Source organism: Malania oleifera, chromosome 6 (assembly GCF_029873635.1).
Source record: "Malania oleifera isolate guangnan ecotype guangnan chromosome 6, ASM2987363v1, whole genome shotgun sequence".
NCBI lineage: Eukaryota > Viridiplantae > Streptophyta > Magnoliopsida > Santalales > Ximeniaceae > Malania > Malania oleifera.
Genome location: NC_080422.1, coordinates 39,152,056 through 39,170,640, shown reverse-complemented (window position 1 = coordinate 39,170,640; position 18,585 = coordinate 39,152,056). Strand labels below are relative to the sequence as shown.

At 37.4% G+C, this 18,585-nt stretch overlaps 1 protein-coding gene across 1 annotated transcript in view; it reads right to left on the bottom strand.

Moving 5' to 3' along the window:
• LOC131157538 (uncharacterized) overlaps positions 1-18,539 on the bottom strand; it is a 42,217-nt gene extending 23,678 nt beyond the window's left edge. The window contains exons 1-2 of the mRNA XM_058111768.1: positions 18,215-18,539; positions 9,800-10,034 (exon numbers count right to left, since the gene is read on the bottom strand). Coding sequence (XP_057967751.1) covers positions 9,800-9,998 — 199 coding nt within the window. The 5' untranslated portion in view covers positions 9,999-10,034; positions 18,215-18,539. The remainder of the gene's footprint in view (positions 1-9,799; positions 10,035-18,214) is intronic.
• Positions 18,540-18,585: the final 46 nt, after the last annotated feature.

The following is an 18,585-nucleotide window of genomic DNA, read 5'->3' as shown; positions in this document are numbered from 1 at the left end:
TCCAGTTCCCTTATCAGATGATCCTCTCTCCCAAGTGGTTGATACTCCTATTGCTATTTGAAACGGTAAACGCACTTGTACCCAACATCCAATCTCTAATTTTGTTTCTTATGATTTCTTGTCACCCCCATACTACAGTTTTGTTAGTACCCGATCTTCCATTGTTCTTCCCAAGTCTATTTCTAAAGCCCTCTCCCATTCTAGGCGGAGGAATGCAATGATAGAAGAGATGCATGCTTTACAAGATAATGATACTTGGGACCTGGCACGTCTTCCACTTGATAAGTCCGTGGTTGGTTGTCATTGGTTGTACACTATGAAAGTTGATCCAAATGATTCCCTAACTCGATGGAAGGCCCACCTTGTTGCTAAGGGATATACTCAGGTGTATGGCTTGAACTATTCAGACATGTTCTCCAATAAAGCCAAACTTGCCTCAGTACGTTTGTCCAACTCCATAGCTACCACCTATCACTGGCCTCAATACCAGTTAGACATGAAGAATGCTTTCCTACATGGTGATCTTCAATAAGAGGTCTATATCAAGCAACAACACGGGTTTGTTGCTCATGGGGAGTCAGGATTAGTGTGTTGGCTGAAGAAGTCACTATATGGTTTAAAACAGTCTCTGAGAGCATAGTACTCGAGTTTTGCCTTCAACGGTATGTAGTAGATCATTCTATATTTTATCGTCATACTCCATCCCAAAGGATTCTACTTATTGTGTATGTGGATGATATTGTGATTACTGGTGATGACGATCAAGGTATTCAAAGTCTAAAGCATTACCTACAAACTAAGTTTCAAACAAAGGATTTGAAACCATTGAAGTATTTCTTGGCTATAGAAGTATTGAGATCTCGCACCGAAACTGTTTTGTCACAAAAGAAGTGTGTTCTTGATCTTTTAGATGAGACTAGACTGTTGGTGTAGACAACCCAATTTGTCCAGGGGCATTATATAACAAAAAAAACAAACATAGAATCTTTATTTCATACACAAGGTAAAAAAAAAAAAAATACAGAAAAATTAAAAAAAGATACAAAGAAATAAATTTTACATTGAAAAATAAAAAATAAAAAAAATGAAAAATGACAAAAAAGTAAAATTTAAGTGAAGAAGCCTTGCTTCTTCATGTTGGCACGTGCAAACACACAATTCAAGTTCAGTTAGAAAATCATAATTTAAAGCTTATTAGCTAATTAAGAGTGATTGAGTAAATTTAAATTTGGTTTATCAAATTTAAATTAGCAAATTAGTTTAAATTTGCTTGTTTGGTCTGACTTTGATTAATTAATTAGATTATTCCTAAAGTCCTACAAATAGGAGCTTCACGCAGTGAGAAAGGAGGGGGGAGGACAGTGCTTCTCTGCAATCCTCTGTTTCTAAATTTCCATCTCAATCGAGTCAACCCCTCCGTTGTCTCTGCCTCCTCTCTGCTTATTTAAAGTTCAAATCTCATTGCATTGCCGCCTGTGCCTCTCCCTGCCGGAGCAAGAAATCAATTATGACGGGTCAACTTTCGGGAGCAATAATTCAAAATAGCAGGTTTATTATTGGTTCAGTTTCATTGGTCGTTTGGGGTCTGTGCGTGACGACGAGCTTTGCAAAATTTTCAAACGGCAAGAATGGAAGATTGAGAACAGAGAAAGGAGGAACTGGGTGCAGTGTGTACAAAGGGAGGTGGGTGTCGGATGCTTCCTACCCTCTTTACAACTCGTCGGCGCATCCGTCCATTCGGATGGAGTTTGACTGCCAGAATTACAAACTCCCCAACCATGGCTACCTCCATTACCGATGGCAGCTCCTCCGCTGTGACTTGCCCGGATTTGATGGGATAAATTTGCTGGAGAGGAACAGGGGAAAGCAAATAATGTATGTGGGTGACTCAGTGAGTGTGAACCAGTGGCAATCACTATTGTGCATGCTTCATGCTGCCCTACCCCTCAACTCCAATGTCACCTTTCACACCAATGACCTTATTTCCACTGCCACTTTCCAAGTACACTCCACCCTGATCTCCCATGCTATTCTATACCATAATATATATATATATATATAAGGGTTATAAAAAAAAATTTATTTTTATAAAATTAAGAAAAAAAATTGAATATGTTCATTGAAATTTTTTTTTTTTTTAAGTGAATAAAAGATGTCACGTGTCACCACTCTAGGTGGACAAATGGTCCACTGAGCCGAACTAGTTAACTTGGTTCAGACTGGCCAAACCGGTTTGTTTTACCTGAATCGTTTGTTCATTTATTCATTTATTTATTTATTTAAATTTTTAGTTAGTTTTCTTACATTATTTAATTAGAGAAAATTAATAAAAGTCATAAAAAATTTTGGAAAAATATTTTTGAAATCAAGAAAACTATTTATTTTTTTTAAAAAAAATAGAAAAATAAAAATACTAAAAAATGAGAAAAATTCTTTAAAAATCCTAGAAAGCTTTAGAAAAAAGTTGAAAATTTTCAGAAAATTTCTACAAAATTTTGAAAAGTCAAGGAATTTTTTTAAAGATACTTTTTTGATGATTTTACTTGATTTTTGTGTGGGTGCATCCCAATGATTTCAAAAAAGGTAAAAAGGCATTTCAGACCTCACTTGTATTTACTCTGAGGGGGGTTTATCTAACAAGATCCCCTCATTTGGAAGTCTCATTAGACATTCCTAATTGCATAGTGATTTTTTATTTATCCATTTTGTTTATTTATATATTTCTTTATTTACCTTTAAGGAGTTAATTAAAAATCATCAACATTCAATTTAGGGATAATTTATAACTAATTAGGTACCTTTCGTAAAAAGGGTGTGTAGGGGGTGCTGATACCTTCCCCTCACATAATTGAACCTCTGATCCTAGCTCTGGTAAAGCAGACTGAGACTACTGACTCCTTGACCTAGGAAAAATCTAACGACCAATCATTGAGTAGTAAATAGGTGTTCTAATCACACCAAGGTAAATAATAGGTTAGTGGCGACTCCATTCAAATTTCAATATCTATTATCCCTCGCCATTTTGGACCCTTCTCCGGGAAGTTGCGACAGCTGGGATTCAAAATCGTTGATACACCTATGGATCCTAACAGTAAGCTAGTGCCAAACATGGGTGCTTTGTTGCTTAGCCCAAGTCGATATCGGAGACTTGTTATAAAGTTGAATTATCTCATTGTCAATCGGCCGAATATATCTTTCACAACAATTGTTGTGAGTTAGTTTCTTGATTCTCCAAGAACAAGTCTGCAGAATGCAGTAATTCACATCTTCAAATATCTCAAAGGTGCACCTGAGAGAGGTCTCTTATATCAAGGTTGAGTCACACTTGTAATCAAGGATATGCTTATGCGAATTGGGTTGGGTCACCTTCTAATAAAAATTCTGCAATTAGGTACTATATCCTTGTTGTTGGAAATTTGGCTTATTGGAGGAGTAAGAAACAAATTGTGGTGGCCTAGTCAAGCACTAAGTTAGAGTATAGGGTTATGGCTCACACAACATGTGAACTTGTTTCGTTGAAGAACATGTTAGAAGATTTATTTTCCACATTCTCAGTCTATGGAACTGATGTGTGATAATCAAGTTGCCAATCATATTGCCTCCAACCGGGTCTTCCATGACCAAACAAAACACATTGAAGTTGATTGCCACTTTGTTCAGGAGAAACTTGTGCAAAAGCTCATTACCACCACTCATGTGAAGTCTGATTTGTAGCTTGCTGATTTATTTACTAAAGCATTGTGAGGGTGCTCATGTTAAATTCATTTGTAACAAGCTAGGAGCATATGATATATATGCTCTAGCTTGAGGGAGAGTGTTGATAATTATCTTAGTCATTTAGCACTGCAAAGTGTGATTGTTATGTTCACAAATGAGAGTTAGTAAGGGCATTATGGTCATTGGCATGTGCTTGGACATATATTATAAATAGAGGGAGAGACCTATCATTGTCATAAGGTCTTCCATTTTACCCAATTATTCAACAGCAAGTTTGACTGCCCCTAAAATAGGGGTTTGAGGACAAATTTCGGAGACAATTTCCAAGATTTTTTTTTTTTTTAAGATAGCAAAAGAAATTTCATCAATATTGAAAAAATTTACAAGAAGGGAGAATAAGACATCTCTTCAAAAAATCTAGAACAAAGCAGAAAAAAACTAGAACAAAAATCAGAAATCAAGCCAACCATTTCTTCCAATCCCTATTTAAATCCTGAAAGCTAGCTTCCATGAAAATTCCAAATCTGACACACCATAACGAAGTCAAAAACTAAATCTTTTCCCACACCAAAGACAAATTCAACTTCTTCCCAGAAAAAAATCTGCGCATTAAATTCCAACCGCAAACCCTATAAAACTGCATATTTGCTACACTTCCATAGAGCTGCACTATCCTTCTTCCAAAACCAGAAAAAGAAGTGACTAACAAATCTTCTACTGAACAGGGGCATACCCAACTCTCTTCCATAATACCAAACAATTTATTCCAAATCCTGCATGCAAAATCACAATTCAAAAAGAGATGGGAGGCCGTTTCGGAATTCGTATAATGAAGCACGCAAATATCTGCAGAGAAAGCCTTCAAAGGTCTCCGAATTTGCAGCAAGTTATTGGTATTAATTTTGTTAAGCACAACCAACCAAGTGAATGATTTAATTTTTGAGCAAATTTTAATGTTCTGCACAACAAGATAAAGAGGAAAGGGAGTGTTTGAATAGGTCAAAAATTCAAAGAAAGATTTAGAAGAAAACACCCCCAAATGATCCAGACAACAAGAACGAATATCTCTACCCAAGGATAATTTGCAGTTGTTCAATACAGACAACAAGCCAAATCCAACATCTTCCTATCATTTAGAGGTCTCCTAGAATAAAGATTCTAGGAGACTGGAATGCTACTCACATTGTCTACAAAAAAGAAATAACTATATTCGGTTCAGAGCACAATCTAACATATGAGCAAAAGAAGTGGAAAACGAATCATTCCAAAGCCATGGATCTTTCAAAAAACAAATCTAGGAACCCCTCTCCCCACTACAAATTTAGTGTGAGGGGTAAAAATAGAGTAAATATAGGAAATAGACCACCACTGACTCCCCAAAGAACATGTCAAACTAGCATTTGTATCCAACCCATTCTCATCCAACCCAAACTTACTATGAATAACTATATGCAATAGGAAATTATATTCTAAGGGGAGGCGGCACAACCATTTAGCTAAAAAACCAGTGTTTTTAGACATCAAGTTACCAAAAGACAAACCAACCCCCCCCCCCCCCCTTTTTTTAGATTAACAAACCTCCGCCCAGCTTACTAAATGGTCCCTACTACTCCCCAGACCATACCACAAAAAATCTCTCATAATTCTCTCAAGTTTGCTAGTGATCACTACTAGAATTCTAAAAACAGATAAAAAATGAAACAAAATGCTAGAGGGACAAACCTAGATAAGGGTAATTCTACCCCCAAAGGAAAAAAGGGCACCCTTCCAACCATCTAATATCTTCATTACCCTCTCCACAGCTGGATTACAAAAATCTGCCCCTCTAAGATTCCCTCCCAATGGAATCCCTAAATGAGTTAGGGGGCAGTCCAATAAACCACACCCCCACGCCTGCTGCCCAATCACTAATCTCTCAATGGGTACATTTAGAGCTGCTAAACCACTTTTCCCCACATTAATCTTAAGCTTTGAAACCCTCTCAAAAATTATACCCAAAATTCTTCTAAATGAAAGGTTATGATCATCAAGAAAGAAAATGGTATCATCAGCAAATTGAAGATGAGAAACCACCATGCCCTCATTCCCCACACCTAATCCTTTAACCAACCCTCCATCAACCACACTATCCACCATCCTACTTAAGACATCAGCTACAAGGAAGAACAAAGAGGGAGATAACAAGTCTCTTTGTCTAATGCCTCTCGAAGCAGTAAACCAAGATTCAAGTTCACCATTAACAATAACTGAAAACCACACATTAGACAAACAGTCCCTAATCCACGTTTGCCAACACTCCCCAAAACCCTTTTCCACGAAGACTTTATCTAGGAAACTCCAACTCACTCTGTATAAGCTTTCTCAAAATCTACTTTGAAAATGAACCACCTCTTCTTATTCCTGCATATATCCTCCACCACCTCGTTAGCAACCAGAATAGCATCCACTATTCCCCCCCCCCCCCCCCCCGGTCTAAAACAAAACAAAAGCACTTTGGGCTCTTGAACTAGTATCATTGAGCACCCCACTAATCTAATCAGCTAAGACTTTAACGATGATCTCATACACACTAGAGACGAGACTAATAGGTCTAAAGTCCTCAACCTTAGAAGATCTAGATTTCTTAGGCACCAAGGATATAAAATTGGAGTTGCTACTCTTGCTTAATATCCATGGTCAAGAAGTTAGTGAAAACTTTCATTAAATCAGCCTTAACAATCTCCCAGCAATCTTGAAAGAAAGCCAAGTTAAACCCGTCCAAACCTAGAGCCTTATCTCTATCCATCCCAAAAACCACCCGTTTCAATTCCTCCTCATCAAATGGTCTCTCTAACCAGTGCAGCTGATCAGCAGAAAGAGGATCCCAATCTAAACCCTCAATCATCAGTCTTTTATAACTAACCTCCAAATACAGATTACGAAAGAAATCAGTAATAATAGATGCGATCAGACGATGATCATTAGTACATCTCCCATCCCCCAAATCCAGCTCCATAATCAAATTTTTCCTCTTGTTACCATTAGCTAATCTATGGAAAAAGAGGAATTACAATCACCATCTTTCCCCCACTTAAATTTGGTCTTTTGCCTCCAACTCCTCATCTCCTAAAAAATCACCTCTCCCAACTCATTTTTAATAGAGAATCTTTTGGCCTCCTCACCATCCGACAAGCAAGGTCTTAAATTTCGATTTCGACTCAAATTTCGAAGCTCCAAAAGTAAATAAATTTCAACTTTGATGTCAATTTTGATTTCGATTTGAAAAAATAATGGAAATAAGTAGTAAAGCATGGAATTCTTTTCTATAGCTTTAGAAATGATTAATAGAGATAACAATGTAAATACATCTGTGCTGTGTATGAGGTGGAGAAGTTGTAATATAATATGTGCATCAAACATATTTGTAAGATAATGTCCATTAAACATATTTAGTGAATTAGTTAATACAAATGAAATTCATAAATCATTTAAATATTATTTATTATACAAATAATGATAATTTAGATATTAATTGTTAAATAAAATGTTGTTGTAAATTAAATTTTTCATAAATTTCAAAGGCAATTGTAATAATCTTTTGTTTCGATAAAAATATATAAAATAAATTAAGAGAGAAATTTCACTTAACTCCTAAATCTCTGGTTTGCATTCTGGGGAAATTTCATTGCATAGTTCAAATTTCGACATTTTTCTCTAAAATTTTTGAGGATTTCGATAAATTTCGGATGATTCGTTGAACTTTCGACAGAAATTATGCAAGATGGAAATTGACTGCCATTTCGATTTCAAGGGTAACGGAAACTAGAAATTTTGACGAAAATTTCGACAATTTCGTGGAAATTTAAGACCATGCCGACAACATTACCTCCTCCTTTCTATACAAACCTGCCTACTCACCTTAAAGACTAGATTTTCTAAGTCTAACATCACCAAATTCACCCTTATTCCGAGATTTCAATTTTTACTTCAGCCTTTTTAACTTCCTCATGAATCTAAAACCATCCCAACCTCTTTCCACTTCCTCTCCCTATGAATCCCTAACCAAAGGCTTAAAAGTAGCATGGTTCAACAACATTTCTCAAACCTGAAAGGGGTAGGACCCCACGACACCTTACTAGACTCCAACAAAACAAGTGATCAGAAATAGTCCTATGAAGAGTGGTGTGAGAGAGGTTAGGAAACTTATCCTTCCACTCACTACAGTTCAAAATGTACCCAATCTACTAGCCACTGCTTTAGCGACCCCCACAGACCAAGTCAGCGAAGCATTCCCCAAAGGGAGATCTCTTAACTCGTAATCCCTAACTAATGAATCAAACTTGAGCATACTCGCGATAGTTCCCCCCCCCCCCCCCTCTCTTTTTCTTCACTCTAGGAAATCTAACCACAGTGATCACCTCCCATGATCCACCTAGGGGAACAGAAGCCAAAGATAGAGCAAAGCTCTTCCCAAAAAGAGTTCCTAAAGGTAGGTCTAGAAGGACCACAAACTGAAAAAACCCACCACTGCCCCCTCCCTCTAACTTCGTATAAAATCAATGGAGAAAAAAAAAAAAAAACCATCAAAGTATCAACATTCAAAATAGAGCACAAATCCCATAAGACAAGAATGCCCCCTAAAGCACCTCGTGAAGGCAAAAATTCCCAATCCCTACAATGCCCACCCCAAATAGTCTCCACTGTGGCCCCATCTATCGATTCCAATTTAGTTTCCTAGATAAGGACAATATTGGGAGAATTTTTATCCAAAACCTCTTTAATCAAGCTCCTCTTCCTCAAGCTACCTGAACCTCTCTCATTCCAACTAATTATCTTCATGAAAATTTCCAAGATTTCCCCCATGCAATTATAGAGGAAAGATGTATCAGGGAGCAGCTGGAGCTATTGGGGGCCCGAAGTTTCCAATTGGGCCAGAAGGGACAGATCAAACAACTGGCTAGAAAGAATTAATTTTTTGTGTCTGATTTTGCTACTTACAGCCAATTTTTGAAGACTGGGCTGGAGAATCTAGCTTCAAAGGAGGCCCATCCAAAATTGAAAAATGGTTTGGGAACAATTAGAATAGGAGATATTCAGGCTTACTTCAAGTTCAGTGGCCAGCAACCCCCCTCTTCCAGAGAATGTTTTTCTGCAATAAGAAGAAAGAGTACATGAGGACATCTGCAGTGCAATTGGAAGAATTACATAAAGGTGAAGAGGAAGTAGGAGAACAGAAAGGATGGAGGAAGTTCAGAGAAGCAAAAAAATATTGAATCCAAAGAAGGAAAGGCAGGCGCAGCAATGGAAGAACAGAGAACTCCTCCTCAGATCTTGAATAGATCGGATGAAATCTTTGATCGCATGAAAAATAAAATGCATGAGGCAGGTTCTTTGGACAAGACAAAGGGTAAAAAAATTGGAGAATCCGAAAGCCAGGATGAAGCTAATTCTGAATTTGAGGAAGACGGTGAAGAGTCATTGTCATAATTTGAGTTTGAGGATAAGGTTTGTTAATAGAAAAGCTGAGGGGGGACGAAGAAAGGGACAGCAGGTTAGAATACTGGAATTTTCTGTTAGTTTCATCTTAACAGTAACCCAACCAAATCCTATTTTCTCTGATCTTATATTCCTTCTATGCCTGACTAGACCTAGAGATGAAAAGAATGACTAGTTTAGTGCATTATGAGGTATGAATCCAGCTGCATCTCATTCTCAAGCATTCAAACAAGATGGATATAAAATTGGGATAGTATTCTGAACTTATTTTTAAAAAACTTAAAAAAAAAAAATATCCTTGGGAAATGCTGCCATCAATGCTTAGCACACTAACTCACCAACAAAATTAATAAAATAGAAGCACATTTATCAAGCTATTAATTATAAAAAATAAACTAATCACTACCAATGATAATTCATACAAAAGAAAATTAAAATTAAAATGGTCATCATGGCTGTGGCCATCTATAATTAATACATAACTCTTTGAGTTAAAAATTCACACATTTAGATCATATAGTATCCATAAAGATGACTGATGCAAACTTTTAAGATCTATGGATGAATTATGAGTATGCAAATAATGAAGAAAGGATGACTGATGTACCAGAGAAGCAGCGAACAGAGCGAATCCTCCTTGACTTGGCTCCAATCACCATGTTATCACCGAAAGTCACAGAGCATTGAGTGTAAGGGGAATAAAAGCGACGATGCAAAACAGGAGTAGCTGCAATTTTGGCCACTCTAATGATAGAGAATGGCATCTTGAGCAATGATGGCACTGACTGAAAAGCAACAGCAGACATTTTCTTCTTGTTCTTCTTCTCTCTAGTTTGTCTAATCTATTAGAGGGAAGAAAGTTAAAAATTAAAAACTAAAAAAAAAAAGAGAAGTAGAAAAGAAAAGAAAAACTATGAACAATCTAAAACTAAGCCCTCAGATTCAACCTTAGCAAGAAATGCTCTAATAAATTGATGGCATGAGCCAAATTTAGACTCAGAAATATTATTGATTTCAATTTCATTGCATTCTTAAACATCACAAACATTAAATGGGCCAGGAAAACATTAAACAATTTTTTTTAGGAATATATATATTAGCAGGGAACCAGAAAGTAGAATAGGGGGAGAACAAGATGCCCCCCAAAGAGCAAAAACAGAAACAACCAGAAAAATTAATAGCACAGTCTGCCAGTCCCTAACAAGATTGGACAGTGGCAAACCCCTAAAAAACCCAAAGGCATGGGCCCATAGGGAGGCCATGAACACTACTCCATCGCACAATAGACAAGTAGAGGTGGTGCAATCATTGAAGGTTCTTGTGTTCCTCTCAATCCATGAGATACACAAAATAACTAAAACTGCCCTACACCGTAAAACTTCTCCCTTCCTACTATTGCCAGAACTCCCAATATCTCACAAACAAAAAGTTGCCCACCACCCAAGGTGGCAACCAAGCTTCACCAAAAATAAGAAAAGAGGGCACTCAAGAGATGGGTTCCAACCCCACAACACAGGAATAGTAAGCATTTGCTTCATTAAACTCGCAACACATCACACATGTCAGGATTGAGAGCCTCGTAAGGCCTTCTAACCTGTCCAAATCATGCTTGTCAATCATGTTCAAAGTCGCAATCTAGATAAAAGTTCAAATCTCGGAGGGAACCTTTGCCTTCCAAACAACATGGCTACAAAGGAGGACACTGGGTGAAAAAAATTTGAGGAGGTGAAGACAGAAATATTTAGTGGAGAAGAGACCTGAGATTGCCCTGCCACACCCTCTCATCTCCCCTATTGGACGAAATAAAACAACTCAGAACTTAAGCAAAACAGTAAGCTCATCAACCTTTACTTTGTAATGTGGAAATCCCAAGAAAAGGATGGACGACTCAAAAGCGGGAAAAAAAAAACAGGTGCTACGAGGTTCATTGTGAATGGTAGAAAGTTAAACAAGTGGGGCATCATCAACCCCAACAAACCCTCTCCCACACAAGCAACCTCCCAAAACCATACCCCCAGTTGCCATTACCCACTTTGAAACGAGCAAGAAGGGGAAAAAACAAAAAAAAAACCTGAGCGGCTGAGACACAACTTCCAGGGGATAGAGCCAGGCGCATACTTTTAATCACCTTGTGCCATAAGGAATTCACCTTTAGGGGGAACCTCCATAATAATCACATAGATGTTTTTGCAAACCACATTACCAAGTCCCATGCCCCCTTCTGATTTGGGTATGTTGACAATTTCCCATCTAACAAGGTGATCTCTCTTATTCAGACCCGACCAAAGAAAGTCACTCATCTCTCAAGAATCGTAGCTACTCTCTCAGGCACTCCAAAATGACATAGGAAGTAAACTGGGACATTAGAGAAGGCAGATTTTTTTGAATAGTAAAAGTATGTATGTTAGATAGAGAGAGAAAAATTACAATGAAAGAGGAGAAGAAGTCCACCCAAATAAAATAAAATAAAATGGAAAAAACATAATTAGAAAAAAAAATTTAACAATTAAACAAGTAACTCCCTTCTTAGGGTGGTATGAACCCCCAAGGAAAAGTACACCCCTTTTTCCACCCCTCCAATTTCATATCAACCATCTCAATCAAAAAGCTACAGAATTAAGATTGCCTCCAAGAGGGAGGCCAAGAAAGGAGAGTGGCCATTCGACAATAGCATAGCCTGCCAAGGCCTTAAACCCGACCAAATCCCCGCCTCCCACATTAATGCCCACCACCCCAGTATTGGACAAGTTGATTCTTTTAATCTTAAAATATTTTTAAAAAAAATTTAACAAAAAATTGCCATTCAGAATTTCTCAACATTGTTCTCAAAAAACAGGATAATGTCACCGACAAGCTAGAGATGTGACACCTCCACCTCATCCCTACCAACAGCTAACCCCCAATCAACCCTAAACCTTATGCATCGGCAAGCATCATACTCAGGACATCCTCAGCCCAAGTAAACAAAAACAGAGATAGCAGCTTCCCTTGCCTAAGCCCTCAAGAAGCTCTAAACCATTCAATAGGCCGCCCAAACAATAACAAAAATATTGGTCAAGCTCAAACTCAAACACCCACCAACCCACTTCCTTCACACGACCTCGAAGCATTTCTCACACATAAGTTATCCAAAAAACCCCTAGTTCACCTTATCATGAGCCTTCTAGAAGTCCACCTACAAGATTAAACCCCTCTTGCCAATCCTCCTAACATCCTCTACCACCTTATTGGCCACCAATACAGCATCTGAGATTTGTCTATCTTTAATGCAGGCACACTGAGCTGAGATCACTGATCCCCCCAAAACTCTCTTGGCCTCTTACATAGAACTTTAGACGGCATTGTAAGGGATAGTGACCAAGCTAATAGACCTGAAATCCCTCAACCCCATGGATCTCTCCTTTGGGATAAGGGTTAAAAAAGTAGAGACCACACTATTATCCACCACCCTACCAGTAAGAAATTCAAAAGCCGCACCTGTATATGCTTAACGTAACTGGTGAAGCATGCCCCTTGTGCAATTAATATTGTAACAGTGATTGATGCTATTGAAAATTTGGGATTGATGAGTATTTCTTAAGATTGAGTTGGGGGATTTGTTGTTAAAGGAAAATATGAGTTGGGTCATGTTTAAATGGGCTAAGCAGGAGGATTATAGCACAAAATCCTTTTGCTAATGGTAGGTGGATGAAGAATGTGACTACAGAATAGGAAACAAGTGGAGGATATGTTGTTAATCCTGAAGTGATTAAAGAAGAGATTACTAGTTTTTCCAGTATGTTAATTGTAGACCTATGGGTTGGATTTCGGTCCTATTTCAGGCCTATTTCAGGTGAGAAGATGGCATGGTTGGAGAGACTTTTTGACAAGGAGGTTGGGAAGGCAATTTGGCATGGATGGGGATGAAGCTTCGGGGCTCGATGGTTTTAATTTAGTTTTTAATGAACAGTGTTAGGACATGGATAAAGTTGATTTATTGAATTTTTTTTCAGAATTTTATGGTAATGAAGAATTTCTGAAGACAGGAATTCTACTTTCATCCCTTCAGTTCCTAAAATGATGTTCTATTAGGGTGAACGCTTTTAGGCCTAACAGTTTGACTATGAGAGCTTGTAATATAGTTACTACAATTCTTGCTAACAGGTTAAGAGATGTTTTAGAATGACACTACCTCTTGTTCTGATTATTCTATTGTATATGGGAGGCAAATTTTGGATGCATTCTTGTAGTTAATGAGGTGGTTGAAGATGTTAGGATGAGTAAAAAATATGGTCTTAAGTTTCCACCAAATTGTTGAAAAATCGAAATGGCAGCCAGTTTCTGTTTTACAAAATTTCCATCAAAATTTCAACAAATCATCCGCAGTTTACCGAAACCTCAAAATTTCAGAGAAATTTGTTGAATTTTAAATAGAGAATGAAATTTCTTTGAAATTCAAATTTGAGTTTGAAAACCTAAATTGAAATTTCTCCCTTATCATCTCTTTTTTAATGAAACTAAAGATTATTACAAGAAGGATATGAATTAAAACTTCCATACTTTCAAAAATATATGAAAATCTAAACTTATATATTAGCTACAACATTTTGTTTGACCCTTTATGTCTAATTATCTGTATTTGTATACTAATAATTTTTAGATAATTTATGAATTTCATCTACATGAATTGAATATATTTAATATGATTATTATATTACAGTAATTGCACCTTATACCCCACATACCTGTCCTTGATGTATTATGCTTGTAATATTTTAGTTATAAATCATTCATTATTATGTATGTGACACTATTTACTAATTTCCATCATTTTTTAAAATCAAAATTGACATTCGACATCAAAATTCCCACACATCCAAAACCTTGATATTTTAGTTGAAAATTTGAAATTGAAATTTAAGACCTTGGTGCCAAAACTCTTGCACCAAACAAAGTTGATTTTGTTTAGCTTAGGAGGCAACTTTGGGGACGATATTCCTTTTTCTCCCAATTGCCACACTATGAAACAGCCTCCTGTTATAATCTCATCCTTAATCCATTTTATCAAGACTTCTACCTCGTTGAAAAGAACTTGCTCAAACTAATTGAACTCTTTTGCTAGCTAGCTCATCAAACAAAGGCCTCTCCTCCATATCAATCCCACCCATCTCATGAAGAATATCTCTTCCTGACACAAATATCACAAAAAACCTCCACATTCCAAATTTTTTATTTTTCTTTAGCAAATTTCAATCTCCCCATAAAACATAATCCCCCTCCATCCACACCTAACCTTATTTGTTTATTTATTTACTTTTTGTTATTAGCAAAGAGAAAATTTATTAAACGAGGCAATAAGGAGATGCCACCCAAGTACAAGGGAACAACAAGAGATAGACATCCCTTACTAAAATTATTAGGAAAATCAAGGATTATAAAGGGGTCCCTCCCAACCACCCAGAATGCCAGCTAGAGATCATTTCAATCCAACAATCCATTAGAGTCTGAATAGGAAAAATAATTCCTTTAAAGGTTCTTATGTTCCTTTCTATCCACGCCGCCCAAAAGAGAGCAAAAGGAATGACGAAGAGAGATTTCCTTCCTTCCTTATTTGATTTGATCCCTTTCCAAGCCCACAGGTCACCTTCAACTATAGCCACAGTGACCCACTTCTATTTTACAATGAAGATGACTAAGTTCCACAAATTTTTAGTTCCATGAACAATGCTGAAGGACGTGATCAACCGATTCCTTCTGTTCTAGGCATAAAAAGCATCTGTTGACAAGAGAGAAGCCTTTTTTTTTTTTTTTCTAAAGATTGTCCATGGTAAGGATCTTATCAAGAGTAGCTTCCCACGCAAAAAAAAAAAGCAACCTTTCTTGGGGCAGCTGTTTTCCATATAAGTTTCCAAGGGAAGTTTGAGCTACTCTCAGCTGGAGAGGTAAGAAAGAGTTGACCGTGAAGTTCCCATCCTTGCTCAAACCCGTTTGGGCTCATCAAAACTAGCCTAACACTGAATCTTATGGAGGCTGCTGAAAAAATATGTAAGCGTATCAAGCTCCCAATCGAAAGCATTGCTATTCATAGGAATATTCCAAACAATCCCCTAACTCATGAACTGCATGTGTTGGCAAATGGGAGCATTTTTCTCACAAGCTAGTCTAAAGATGGAAGGTAAAGAGGAGCTGAGCCAGGATATGCCATGCCAAATATTGTGCCAGAAGAACGCATCCTCCCCATCCCCGACAAGATTGTAGATAAGAGGTGAAGAATTTCTCCCATCCACCTACGATGTATTTCCAAACACATGTGCCATGAGCTTCCTTTGAATCTTTTAAGGTCCAATTGTTATGGAGACCATACTTGGCAACAATGACATCCCCCCAAAAATGATTTTTCTCTGTCACAATCACCAAAGCCATTTCCCCAAAAGGGCCTTATTGAAGCTAATAAGCAACCTAAGGCCAAGGCCGCCTTTTTGCAAAGGTTGTTTAACCACCCCCATTTAACAAGATGATATTTGAAAACCTCACGCGTTCCCCCAAAGTAATCTTCTTTGAAAACCACGTCTACCCTTCTTTATTACAACACCACCCCACCCCCCCCCCCCAAAAAAAAAAAAAAAACACCACTCTCCAACTAGATTTTAGGGAAAAAAAAAAGTGAGTTAACCACGTATTCTCAAATCTACAAAGTGTAGAGCCTCACCTGGTTTGACTAAAGCACTATAGGGCAATGATCAAATAGGACTCTAGGAGCCATTGCTTGCATAAATCTTGAAAAAGATTCTCCCATTCCATAGTGAGCAAGAATCTACTAATCCTAGTAGTGGCAAACTTACCACCATTAGCAACCAAATGAAATGAGACACAAACCAAAGGAATATCTCTCAAATCATACTCCCACATAAATAAATGAAAACTCCTCATGCTAAAAGTGATTCTAGATCCTCCCAATTGCTCATTAGAAGAATGTATGACATTAAAATCACCCCCTAAGCACCAATTATGATAGCAAGGACCAAAGACTGTAACTAACTCATCCTAGATCATCCCCCTCAATTAAGGATAATCGGGCCCAAAGATTAAAGTGAACCACCAATGACCCTTACCTTCGAAATCTAGCATAATAAACAAACTAAAAAACCAACCAAAAAAATCAATTTTTACTGGCGAACCTAGTGTCTTAAATAACCAAGATAACCCCGGACAAGCCTGTAGAAGCTAGCCAAACCCAAGTCTGAAATCTACAGTCCCAAATACTTCTGACAAGCAACCCAACCAAAAGTTCAAACTTACTTAAGACTCTTGGAACAAGAAAATATTAGGGAACAATTACAAATAACCTCCTTAATCTTACAACATTTGACCACACCACCCAACCTAACATTTGACCTCAACACCTTCATCCTAAACCCAACCTTGCTACACCCACCTCTCTTCCTTTCTACAACCGCCCCCTCCCTCCAAAGGTTAATAGTATAAGCTAAGTTTTGTAATTCATTTCCCAACCTCTTTTTTCCACTCACAGGTCCTACTAGTTACAACCACCTTAAAAGCTTGACCTAGAGGATTCACAAGATTAAACCCCACTTTCACAAACAAACACTAAACCCCACTTTCACAAACAAACACTACGGGTCATGGCCATCCCTTGCATCCCCCAATGGATCTGAAGTCATAACCCCTCCTTCAGGACCTACCTCTCTTTGGCACATTGTATAATTCTTCTCATTTAAAATCACTAAAAGATACGGGCCAAATAATTCTGTCAGAATTGAAGTTCTTTCCTTGATCTCCTAAAGACTCACATGCATACTTTAGCATCATGCAACTAGAAAAAGGGAATTAAATTGTCTCTTAGCTAGTTCGACCAATTAGATTTTAATAAAATTATGTTCTCATCTCACCTAGTTTTAGGCAATAACCACTTCTATGTATCTCGCAATTTTTGACTATCCAAGCTCTCATTCTCAATGCCTCCTCGACCCCCCCCCCCCCCCAAGAAAAACCCCCCACTACTACATTCATATAAATCTCTAACTTTGGTGGTATGTCCCTAGGCCACATCCAAAGACTATCATTGAGCATGTTCAGAATTACTAGAATGCACAATCTATATGACTAAAATTATCATCAAAACTGGTTCCAAACTTAATGGGAATTCTGGATCTTTATATATATTTCCGCACTTAATGTGCCAAAAAAAATGCAATAAGTTGAAAAATTGTGCAGTATGCTTCAAAGAACATACTTTGTGGCAAAGAAAAAAAATCCTGCCAATAAAAAGTATTTCGTTTGGTTCAATGGAAATGTGTGAAAAAATTATAAATATAAATAAAAAATCACATGTCACAGTACTAGTAATCAACAATTTCATGTGTTCAACAATTCTTAGTCACTAGGAGCATGCGCCACAATACCCGCGACAAGTATCAATAAGTGACGTTTTTAATCCGAAGTTGAGCTGTGCTGCATACTGTGCATTGAGAGAAGCTGCTAAGACCTATATTCATTTTATGGGTTGTTATAATAGGCAGGTTGCAGCAGACTGAGCATCTTATAATGATGAAGAAACAGATATTCTGCCAACCGTGTGTTCTGTAGGACTAGCAAGGGAAATGTTCATTTTTTTTTACTGTAATTTATCAAAAGCCACATGGGAATCGGTGTGAGATAAAAGAAAGAAGTTGGTGCAAACTGCAGAGCAGAAACATCAAAGGAAAGGAATTTGCTGGCAGTGTTATCAGAACAGCAACGGCTGCCACAGTTCACCAGGAAAAAAATAAATCGAATAATAAATAAAAGCAAAGCTAATCCTTATTATAAAAAAAAAAGAAGCAAAGCTAATCCTTTTCTTCTTCTTCTTCTTCTTCTTCTTCTTCTATATCCTACCCTGGTCTATTGATTTGGGAAATTCAGGAATGGTCGTGGTCCACTGATCATCACAAACACACCCATGCTTACGTTTCTATGTTGGGGTTTCAGCTCGCGAAAAGAAGATCAACAACAGCATGACAATAATTGAAGAGTTTCCCAATACCTCAATCTCTTCTGCGCTGTATGAGTCTCTTCTCTACAAAGCAAACCCCACTGGACTCCTGGAGACTGGAGCGCTGGTGAGTGAACGCTGCTATGAGCCTATGACCCACAGTAAAATGAGCTGTAGGCTTGTAGCTACAACTTACGCGCGGTCCCCATCAGATGACTACAGAAGCATAGAATGTTTTGGATTAGTATTTTTTTATAGGATGGATCTAAATCCGTTAAATTACATGTGGAGATGGAATTGTATCAACGAGCTTTAATATTTTTTAAAAATAAAAAAACATCAATTTTATATTTTGGAAGCTTAAATTGCATGCCTTAAATTTATATTTGTGTAGATTTAGGCAATATAGTGCAAAATTATAT